The sequence below is a fragment of the Oncorhynchus gorbuscha genome, unplaced genomic scaffold (genome assembly GCF_021184085.1).
Source record: "Oncorhynchus gorbuscha isolate QuinsamMale2020 ecotype Even-year unplaced genomic scaffold, OgorEven_v1.0 Un_scaffold_35:::fragment_2:::debris, whole genome shotgun sequence".
Lineage (NCBI taxonomy): Eukaryota > Metazoa > Chordata > Actinopteri > Salmoniformes > Salmonidae > Oncorhynchus > Oncorhynchus gorbuscha.
The window spans coordinates 453,250-464,367 of NW_025745210.1; the positions used below are offsets into that span (position 1 = coordinate 453,250).

The 11,118-nt window shown below is 43.6% G+C and overlaps 1 protein-coding gene across 2 annotated transcripts in view; it reads left to right on the forward strand.

Moving 5' to 3' along the window:
• The window catches only part of LOC124017951 (basal cell adhesion molecule-like), a 116,934-nt gene that overhangs the window by 74,676 nt on the left and 31,140 nt on the right, over positions 1-11,118 (forward strand). For both annotated transcript variants that reach the window (XM_046333191.1, XM_046333192.1), the window contains exons 3-4: positions 4,818-5,037; positions 11,079-11,118. The exon at positions 11,079-11,118 is cut by the window's right edge and continues 28 nt beyond it. In XM_046333191.1, coding sequence (XP_046189147.1) covers positions 4,818-5,037; positions 11,079-11,118 — 260 coding nt within the window. The remainder of the gene's footprint in view (positions 1-4,817; positions 5,038-11,078) is intronic.

Sequence of the window (11,118 nt, forward strand, 5' to 3'; positions counted from 1 at the left end):
TGTATCGGCGTTGAGAAATCATAATCGGTCGACCTCTACTACCTTTCCAATTACTTTTAGAGTTTGTAAATTACAAATGTGCTCTTTCTTTTTAGTTACATTGTTTTTGTTTTAGTTCAAACGTGCAAACTTTTCTTCTTTAAATTATTGTTTTACAGTTGAAGTCTGAAGTTTACATACACATTTAAATACAAATACATTTAAACTCAGTTTTTCACAATTCCTGACATAAAAAATTCCCAGGCTATGGTCAGTTAGGATCACCACTTTATTTTAAGAATGTGAAATGTCAGAATAATAGTAGAGAATATTTTATTTAAGCTTTTATTTATTTCATCACATTCCCAGTGGGTCAGAAGTTTACATAGAATCAATTAGTATTTGGTAGCATTGCATTTAAATGGGTTAACTTGGGTCAAATGTTTCGGGTAGCCTACCACAAGCTTCCCACTATAAATTGGGTGAATTTCGGCCAATTCCTCCTGACAGAGCTGGTGTAACTGAGTCATGTTTGTAGGCCTCCTTGCTCGCACACGCTTTTTCAGTTCTGCCCACAACTGTTCTATGGGATTGAGGTCAGGGCTTTGTGATGGCACTCCAATTCCTTGACTTTGTTGTCCTTTTTGCCACAACTGGAAGTATGCTTAGGGTCATTGTCCATTTGGAAGACCCATTTGCGACCAAGCTTTAACTTCCTGACTGATATCTTGAGATGTTGCTTCAATATATCCACATAATATTCCTTCATCATGATGCCAACTGTTTTGTGAAGTGCACCAGGCCATCCTGCAGCAAAGCACCCCACAACATGATGCTGCCACTCCCATGCTTCACGGTTGGGATGGTGTTCTTCGGCTTGCAAACCTCCCCCTTTTCCCTCCAAACATAACGATGGTCATTATGGCCAAACAGTTCTATTTTTGTTTCATCAGACCAGAGGACATTTCTCCAAAAAGTACGATCTTTGTTCCCATCTGCAATTGCAAACCGTATTCTGGCTTTTTTATGGCGATTTTGGACAGTGGCTTCCTCCTTGCTGAGCGGCCTTTCAGGTTATGTCGATATAGGATACTTTTGTACCTGTTTCCTCCAGCATCATCACAAGGTCCTTTGCTGTTGTTCTGGGATTGATTTGCACTTTTCGCACCAAAGTACGTTCATCCCTAGGAGACAGAACGTGTCTCCTTCCTGAGCGGTATGATGGCTGCGTGGTCCCATGGTGTTTACACTTGAGAACTATTGTTTGTACAGGTGAATGTGGTACCTTCAGGCGTTTGTAAATTTCTCCCAAGGATGAACCAGACTTGTGGAGGTCTACAATTTTTGGGAGGCTGATTTCTTTTGATTTTCCCATGATGTCAAGCAAGAGGCACAGAGTTTGAAGGTAGGCCTTGAAATACATCCACAGGTACACCTCCAATTGACTCAAATGATGTCAATTAGCCTATCAGAATCTTCAAAAGCCATTACATTATTTTCTGGAATTTTGCAAGCTGTTTTAAGGCACAGTAAACTTAGTGTATGTAAACTTCTGACAAACTGGAATTGTGATACAGTGAATTATAAGTGAAATAATCTGTCTGTAAACAATTGTTGGAAATATTAGCTGTGTCATCATTCACAATTTAGATGTCCTAACCTACCTGCCAAAACTATAGTTTGTTAACAAGACATTTATGGAGTGGTTGAAAAACGAGTTTTAATGACTCCAACCTAAGTGTATGTAAACTTCCCATTTCAATTGTAAGTAGGATGATACATTTTTGACCTGTTGCAATTGTAAGTGGGCCTATTAAAAAAATCCGACTTCTATTAGGCTGTTAAGCATCAGAGCCTACCTCAGCCAGTTACGTTATTTTATATAGGTCTAGGCTCTGAAGAAATAGACTCAAATTGAGCCCTCTTATTGTTTGTAAAGTGAAATTCAAAAGGCACTCGCACATCTGAGCTATCTTTTTTACAGGTGCATGGCAACAGCAGGATAAGATGAGGAAAAGGAAGAAGGAAACCGCGCACTGTTCTGATCCTGTCACTGATCTTTAATAAGCTTACATATCTGCCTCACGGCCTTCATCAGAGCTTTGTTCTTGAGCTCTAGTGGGTCTTTTTTTGTAGCAGTTCATCTCGTGTTTTCCCCAATGCCAAATTCAGAGCTTCATCCACACATTGTGGAGAATAGCCTCTTCTTAGAAAAGTATTGCGCATCTCTCCTGCTTTTTCTAGATAGTCCTGAAAATGATTTGTTGCAAGTTGGGGAGGAGGAGAGAGAGGGGGGGGGGGGGTTCAAACCTAGCTTGGCTATTATACAATTCTTTAGTAAAGGTTGAATAGTCTATTGTTCCGCTAATAGCCCATCCTGCTAGCTTGTGAAAAACTAATCATAATACTTTCCCCCCTTAATACATTTGAACACAGTCGATAGCATGCTGGACTTCGGGCTAGAATGTTGAGAGTTCGAAACCTGCTCCCTGCTTGCTAAAATGAATGAGTTTGATACACCTGGAATTGGATATGGTTGAAAAATACTAGCTAAATAGCAATTTTCATCAATTAACTTTATGACAAAAAAAATATGCACAATCATTTGTCTCTACATTAACTAACATATTCCTCTCAATTGTACATGTTTTGCTTGACTCGTTATGATGTTATAACTGCAAACATTTGCTTCCCCATAATGTTTTGTCAGCCATCTTTGCTGAAGTCACCACGAACTGGTGGCCCTCGTCCAATTTGTCATTGGAACCAATCAATATGATTGGTCATATAAAAACCTTGGGACCAAAATGCATAACGAGTGTTCTAACTCCCCCTTGTGGTGGTCTGGAGCAATGAAGCTGTGATGCTGGGTACCTCTAAGTCCACAGTGTAAGCTCGCAACTTTTAAAGGAGGAACCGCTGTATGTCAAAGATAATAAAATAAAACACTATAGTAAACACCACAGTAATGTCCGTGAAAACACTACAGTATATACTACAGTATATTACAATCCGCAAAACACTACATTAATTACTATAGTGTATATACTACAGTTTTCTTTAACTACAGTATTTTTACTCTAGTTAACTGTAAATACGACAGTGTACTACCGAATTTACTACAGACTTTTGTCCGCAAAAACACTATAGGGAATGCTACAGTAAATACCACAAAAACACTGCAGTGAATACTGTAATATTTATACAGTATATTTTGTTGTATTTTTTCATGTGGAGTTGGTGCCTAATATCTTTTTACTCCCTGTATTCAGCAGAACCACTGAAAAAGTTTTTCACTCGTCAATCTACACACAATATCCCATAATGACAAAGCGAAAACAGTTTTTTCAATTAAAAAAAACCATTTGCTATAAAACAGAAATATGTTATTTACCTAAGTATTCAGACCCTTTGCTATGGGACTCGAAATTGTTCTCAGGTGCATTCTGTTTCCATTGATCATCCTTGAGATGTTTCTACAACTTGATTGGAGTCCACCTGTGTTAAATTCAATTGATTGTTCATGATTTGGAAAGGCAAACACCTGTCTATATTAAGTCCCCCAGTTGACAGTGCAAGTCAGAGCAAAAAACCAAGCCATGAGGTCAAATAAATTGTCCGTAGAGATCCGAGACAGGTTTGTGTCGAGGTACAGATCTAGGGAAGGGTACCAAAACATTTCTGCAGCATTGAAGGTCCCCAAGAACACAGTGGCATCCATCATTCTTAAATGGAAGAATTTTGGAACCACCAAAACTCTTCCTAGAGCTTGCCGCCCGGCCAAACTGAGCAATTAGGGGAGAAGCACCTTGGTCAGGAAGGTTACTAAGACCCCGATGGTCACGCTGACATAGCTCCAGAGTTTCTCTGTGGAGATGAGTGAATCTTCCAGAAGAATAACCATCTCTGCAGCACTCCACCAATCAGGCAGAGTGGCCAGACGGAAGTTAATTGATAAAAATTGCTACTCCACTTTGAGTTTACCAAAAGGGAGCTAAAGGACTCTCAGACCATGAGAAACAAGATTCTCTGGTCTGATGAAGCCAAGATTGAACTCTTTGGCCTGAATGCCAAGCATCACATTTGTAGGTGAAGTGTGGTGGTGGCAGCATCATGCTGTGGGGACTGAGAGACTAGTCAGGATCAAGGGAAAGATGAACGGAGCAAAGTACAAAGAGATCCTTGATTTAAACCTCAGACTGGGGCGAAGGTTCGACTTCCAACAGGTCAATGACCCTAAGCACACAGTGACCCTAAGCACAATGCAGGAGTGGCTTCGGGACAAGTCTCTGAATGTCCTTGAGTGGCCTAGTCAGAGCCCGGACATGAACCCGATCAAACATCTCTGGAGAGACCTCAAAATAGCTGTGCAGGAAGGCTCCCCATTCAACCTGACTTAGCTTGAGAGAATCTGCAGAGAAGAATGGGAAAAACTTCACATGTAATCGCTGCCAAAGGTGCTTCAACAAAGTAAAAGGTCTGAATACTTGTAAATGTGATATTTCCGTTTTTTTTTTGTTAATACATTGGTAAAAAAATCATTATGGGGTATTGTGTGTAGATTGATAAGGGGAAACACTACTCAATCCATTTTAGAATGAGGCTGTAATGTAAAAAATGTGGAAAAAGTCAATGGGTCTGAATATTTTCCGAATGCACTGTACATATCATTGTGAAGTGTCTGTGTCGTTTATTGAACTTGTGAAAAAGAAATTCCTCTCTGGCCATCTACCCCTTCCCCTCTCTCCTCTTCCCCTCTCTCCTCTTCCCCTCTCTCTTCTTCCCCTCTCTCCTCTTCCCCTCTCTCTTCTTCCCCTCTCTCCTCTTCCCCTCATAAGGAGGAGGGTGGCACCAGGAAGCGTGTTGCATTCCGTTCCGTGTCGGGCGGCGAGGGGAAGAGTGATGAGGGGACACGTCTGTCCGACAGAGTGACCATGGGAAGGGACTTCTCTCTGACCATCTCCCCCGTGACGGTGGAGGACCAGCTGCCCTTCTACTGCCAGGTCACTGCTGGCCCTGCCGGGGTTGGAGAGGCCATCACACAGCTCAAAGTCTTCTGTGAGTTACTGACCACTGACCTTGAGAGTGACCCTACTGTGACCTTTAGAGTGACCCTACTGTGACCTTTCGCTGTATGGGATGCTGTCTGGATTCTGACTGTCGGGATGACAGTGTGTGTGTTGTGTTTGCTAGATGAGAGTGTGTGGTGTGTGCTAGATGAGAGTGTGTGTGTTGTGTGTGCTAGATGAGAGTGTGTGTGTTGTGTGTGCTAGATGAGAGTGTGTGTGTGTGTGTGTGTGTGTGTGTGTTGTGTGTGCTAGATGGAGTGTGTGTGTTGTGTTTGCTAGATGAGAGTGTGTGTGTTGTGTGTGCTAGATGATAGTGTGTGTGTTGTGTGTGCTAGATGAGAGTGTATGTGTGTGTTGTGTGTGCTAGATGAGAGTGTGTGTGTGTGTGTGTGTGTGTGTGTGTGTGTGTGTGTGTGTGTGTGTGTGTGTGTGTGTGTGTGTGTGTGTGTGTGTGTGTGTGTGTGTGTGTGTGTGTGTGTGTGTGTGTGTGTGTGTGTGTGTGTGTGTGTGTGTGTGTGTGTGTGTGTGCTAGATGGAGTGTGTGTGTTGTGTTTGCTAGATGAGAGTGTGTGTGTTGTGTGTGCTAGATAATAGTGTGTGTGTTGTGTGTGCTAGATGAGAGTGTGTGTGTGTGTGTTTTATGTGCTAGATGAGAGTGTGTGTGTTGTGTGTGCTATATGAGAGTGTGTGTGTTGTGTGTGCTAGATGAGAGTGTATGTGTGTGTTGTGTGTGCTAGATGAGAGTGTGTGTGTGTGCGTGTGTGTGTGTGTGTTGTGTGTGCTAGATGGAGTGTGTGTGTTGTGTTTGCTAGATGAGAGTGTGTGTGTTGTGTGTGCTAGATGATAGTGTGTGTGTTGTGTGTGCTAGATGAGAGTGTATGTGTGTGTTGTGTGTGCTAGATGAGAGTGTGTGTGTGTGTGTGTGTGTGTGTGTGTGTGTGTGTGTGTGTGTGTGTGTGTGTGTGTGTGTGTGTGTGTGTGTGTGTGTGTGTGTGTGTGTGTGTGTGTGTGTGTGTGTGTGTGTGTGTGTGTGTGTGTGTGTGTGTGTGTGTGTGTGCTAGATGGAGTGTGTGTGTTGTGTTTGCTAGATGAGAGTGTGTGTGTTTGCTAGATGAGAGTGTGTGTGTTGTGTGTGCTAGATAATAGTGTGTGTGTTGTGTGTGCTAGATAATAGTGTGTGTGTTGTGTGTGCTAGATAATAGTGTGTGTGTTGTGTGTATGTGTGAGTGTGAGTGTCTAAATCAATGATTAACATATAAACTTAGTGAATGAACAATATTATTTTTGCATTGCAGAGTCAATAATAAACATTATACATGAACATGAACATAAATACTGAGTAGAACAACGTAAAATGATTCAGATAATAAATGGGCGTGAAAGTAAAACTCTTTCTTGCACCTTAACATTTCATCTTTGTAAGAAATTTAGATAATTATTATTCATTTTTTTCTTTGAGAGAAAACTATCTCTAATAAGCTGCCCAGAGGTCAATTAGTCCTATGAACATCACACTTGAAACAATTTATTAATAGTTCAATTGCATCTGTCATGTCTAATAGATGTCATCTTAATGACCGTCCAGAATTCTCCTGAATTATTGCCATGGTGATGAGAGCTGACCCCAGACTGGGTCGTTGTGTCCTTGTCACCCTCTAACCCCAACACATTAGCAATCCTATTCCTAGTGTTAAAATACACCAGGAATATAGTGTTTGGGGATGGCCCAATATCAATAAATATCCTTATTTTGGGTTGGGCCAATGGGGGTAGAGGGTGAATGGTGTTGGTTAGAGAATTGAGTGACACTTCAATGACGGCCAAACCTGGACGACGCTGGGCCATTTGTGCGCCGCCCTATGGGACTCCCAATCACGACGGGATGTGATACAGCCTGCATTATAAAGAGTACCTTAATGGAGCACTGATACAATTCATTAAGACAAGTCAAATACCTGACAATAGACTTTAACAGGCCACTCAGGACTGTTCTCTAAAGTACTGTATCTCCTCTTTGTCTGCCTTCCTCTCCCTACTGAATAGGAGCAGTTTTTAATGACTCTCTACAAGTGTTCTGAAACAATGGGCTTCCTTAGGGAGGTTTACACTACAGCAGCAGGTATAATAGTCTGAGCAGAAAGGGACACAGTGATACACTCCCTGACACCATATATCCTGCCTCCATTTCCCTCAGCTGTGTGTGTGTGTGCGTGTGCGCGTGTGTGCGTGCACGTGTGTGTGTGTGCGTGCGTGCGTGCATCCATGCATGCTACTTCCCTCTCTATGACGTCTAACTTGCTTTCTTTCATTTCCATGTGGAAACTGGCACCCATGTTAAACAATGTGTTACATTTCTGACAGTTCTAGTCAGCAAACAGACACCTGGAAGAACAATGAGGAGCAAGACAGAGGAGAAAGAGCAATATAGAAAGTGAGGAGTGAAAGGAGAGGAATTAGGGAGAGGTGAGAGAGAGAAAGATGGAGTGAGGAAAGAGAGAGAGAATGATAGAGGGAGATGATGGAGAGAGGGCGATAGAGGGAAGTGTGAGAGAGAAAGGTGTTGGCAGGAGAGAGAGAAAGATAGAGGGAGGTGAGAGAAAGAAAGATAGAGCGAGAGAGAGGGAGAAGAGAGAGACATATAGAGAGAAAAATAGAGGGAGGTGAAAGATAGAAAGTGCGAACCACTGCTTTTAATCAGGGCAAGGCAACCGGAAACATGACCGAATACAAACAGTGTAGCTATTCCCTCCGCAAGGCAATCAAACAAGCTAAGCGTCAGTATAGAGACAAAGTAGAGTCTCAATGCAACGGCTCAGACACAAGAGGTATGTGGCAGGGTCTACAGTCAATCACGGATTACAAAAAGAAAACCAGCCCCATTGCGGACCACGATGTCCTGCTCCCAGACAAACTAAACAACTTCTTTGCTCGCTTCTCTTTCACCGCAGCGAACGTGAGTAAAGCATTTAAACGTGTTAAACCTCGCAAGGCTGCCAGCCCAGACGGCATCCCCAGCCGTGTCCTCAGATCATGCGCAGACCAGCTGGCTGGTGTGTTTACGGACAAATTCAATCAAACCTTATCCCAGTCTGCTGTTCCCACATGCTTCAAGAGGGTCACCATTGTTCCAGTTCCCAAGAAAGCTAAATTAACTGAGCGAAATGCCTATCGCCCCATAGCACTCACCTCCGTCATCATGAAGTGCTTTGAGAGACCAGTCAAGGATCATATCACCTCCACCCCACCTGACACCCTAGACCTACTACAATTTGCTTACCGCCGCAATAGCTCTACAGACGAGGCAATCGCAACCACACTGCACACTGCCCTAACCCATCTGGACAAGAGGAATACCTATGTGAGAATGCTGTTCATCGACTACAGCTCAGCATTTAACACCATAGTACCCTCCAAACTCGTCATTAAGCTCAGGATCCTGGGTCGCAACCCCGCCCGGTCCTGGACTTCCTGACAGGCCGCCCCCTGGTGGTGAGGGTAGGAAACAACATCTCCACCCCGCTGATCCTCAACACTGGGGCCCCACAAGGGTGCGTTCTCAGCCCTCTCCTGTACTCCCTGTTGACCCATGACTGCGTGGCCATGCACGCATCCAACTCGATCATCAATTTTGCGGACGACACTACAGTGGTTTGACTTGATTACCAACAACGACGAGACAGCCTACAGGGAGGAGGTGAGGGCTCCGGAGTCTGGTGTCAGGAAAAAAACCTCACACTCAATGTCAACAAAACAAAGGAGATGATCGTGGACTTCAGGAAACAGCAGAGGGAGTACCCCCCTATTCACACTGACGGGACAGTAGGGGAGAAGGTGGAAAGTTTTAAGTTCCTTAGCGTACATATCACAACTGAAATGGTCCACCCACACAGACAGCGTGGTGAAATTCAGGAGGCTGAATACAGGAGGCTGAAGATATTTGGCTTGTCACCAAAAACACTCACAAACTTTTACAGATGCACAATCGAGAGCATCCTGTCGGGCTGTATCACCGCCTGGTACGGCAACTGCTCCGCCCACAACCAAGGCTCTCCAGAGGTTAGTGAGGTCTGCACAATGCATCACCGGGGGCAAACTACCTGCCCTCCAGGACACCTACAGCACCCGATGTTACAGGAAGGCCAAAAAGATCATCAAGGACAACAACCACCCGAGCCACTGCCTGTTCACCCCGTTATCATCCAGAAGGCGAGGTCAATACAGGTGCATCAACGCTGGGACCGAGAGACTGAAAAACAGCTTCTATCTCAAGGCCATCAGACTGTTAAACAGCCACCACTAACATTGAGTGGCTGCTGCCAACATACTGACTCAATCTCTAGTCACTTTAATAATTACAAATTGGATGTAATAAATGTATCACTAGTCACTTTAAACTATGCCACTTTATATAATGTTTACATACCCTACAGTACTCATCTCATATGCACATACTGTACTCTATACCATCTTGCCTATGCCGTTCGGCCATCGCTCATCCATATATATCTTTATGTACATATTCTTATTAATTCCTTTACACTTGTGTGTATAAGGTAGTTGTTGTGAAATTGTTAGATTACTTGTTAGATATTACTGCATGGTCGGAACGAGAAGCAGAAGCATTTCGCTACACTCACATTAACATCTGCTAACCATGTGTATGTGACAAATATAATTGGATTTCATTTGAGAAAGATAGAGGGAGGTGAGAGATAGAGAAATATGGAGAGAAGTGAGAGAGAGAAAGATAGAGGGAGGAAAGAGAGAGCGAAAGTTGGCGGGAGCAGAAAGAGAGAAAGATAGAGGGAGGAGAGAGAAAGATAAAGGGAGAAGAGAGAGAAAGATAGAGGGAGGAGAGAGAAAGATAGAGGGAGGTAAGTGAGAGAAAGATAGATAGATGGGACAGAGAGAAATATAGAGGGCAGAGAGAGAAAGATAGAGGGAGGTGAGAGAGAGAAAATAGATGGAGGAGAGAGAGAGATAGAAATATAGAGGGAGGAGAGCGAAAGAAAGAAAGAAAGATAGATAGAGGGAGGTGAGAGAGAGAAAGATGGAGGGAGGAGAGAGGGAGGTGAGATGTAGAGAGAAAGATGGAGGGAGGTGAAAGATAGAGGGAGGTTCGAGAGAAAAAGCTAGATTGGGCAGAGAGAGAGAAAGATAGAGGGAGGTTCGAGAGAAAAAGATAGATTGGGCAGAGAGAGAGAGAAATATATAGATAGAGATAGATAGAGGGAGCTGAGAGAGAGAAAGATAGAGGGAGGAGAGAGGGTGAAAGATGGGGGAAGCAGAGGGAGAAAGAGGGAGGAGAGAGAGAGAAAGAAAGATAGATGGAGGTGAGATAGAGAAAGATAGAGGAAGGTGAGAGAGCGGGAGAGATATATGGAGGTGGGAGAGAGAGAAAGGTTGAGGTAGGTGAGAGAGTGACGTAAGGGAGAGATAGGGAGATCACGTCAATGTTATTAAATGTCTGCTGTTTATTATTATAGTCAGACGGCAGCTGTGGTCTCGCTGCGATACCATGACCTTGCATGTGAATGAGCGAGGGAGTGAGAGATACATTGATGACAGAGAGATAGAAATAGAGGGAACACACAGCAGTGTGTGAGAGAGAGAACGAGGAGTGTGTCTCTTGTCTGTGACCCGTATCAGCCCACTGAAACCGAGGTCACAGTGGAACAATCCACACAGGGATGTTTACCATTGCCCTAATTGGAGGCGTGTGTGGTTGTGTGTTTGTGTGTGTATTTGTGTGTGTGTGTGTGTACATGCATTTTTGTGCATGCACTGCGTATAGATGTGTGTCTGTGTTACTGTAGCTACAGTAAATGAATGCCACTCGTCTCTCTCAGGGTGACGTGAGCTTGGCACCTCGAGCTTCTCTTGTCTGTGTCAAGGCTCTGAGTGTTTCCGTCCTGTGATTGGTTCAGGTGCACTGGAACTATATATATATATATATATCAGAAAATGTGTGAATAGTGGACTTGTATTTTGTAAAGCTCTGATCTGAGATTATAACTCCCTCTTCCTCAGTCGCTCCAGAGATGCCAGAGGTCACTGGATCCAACCAGGC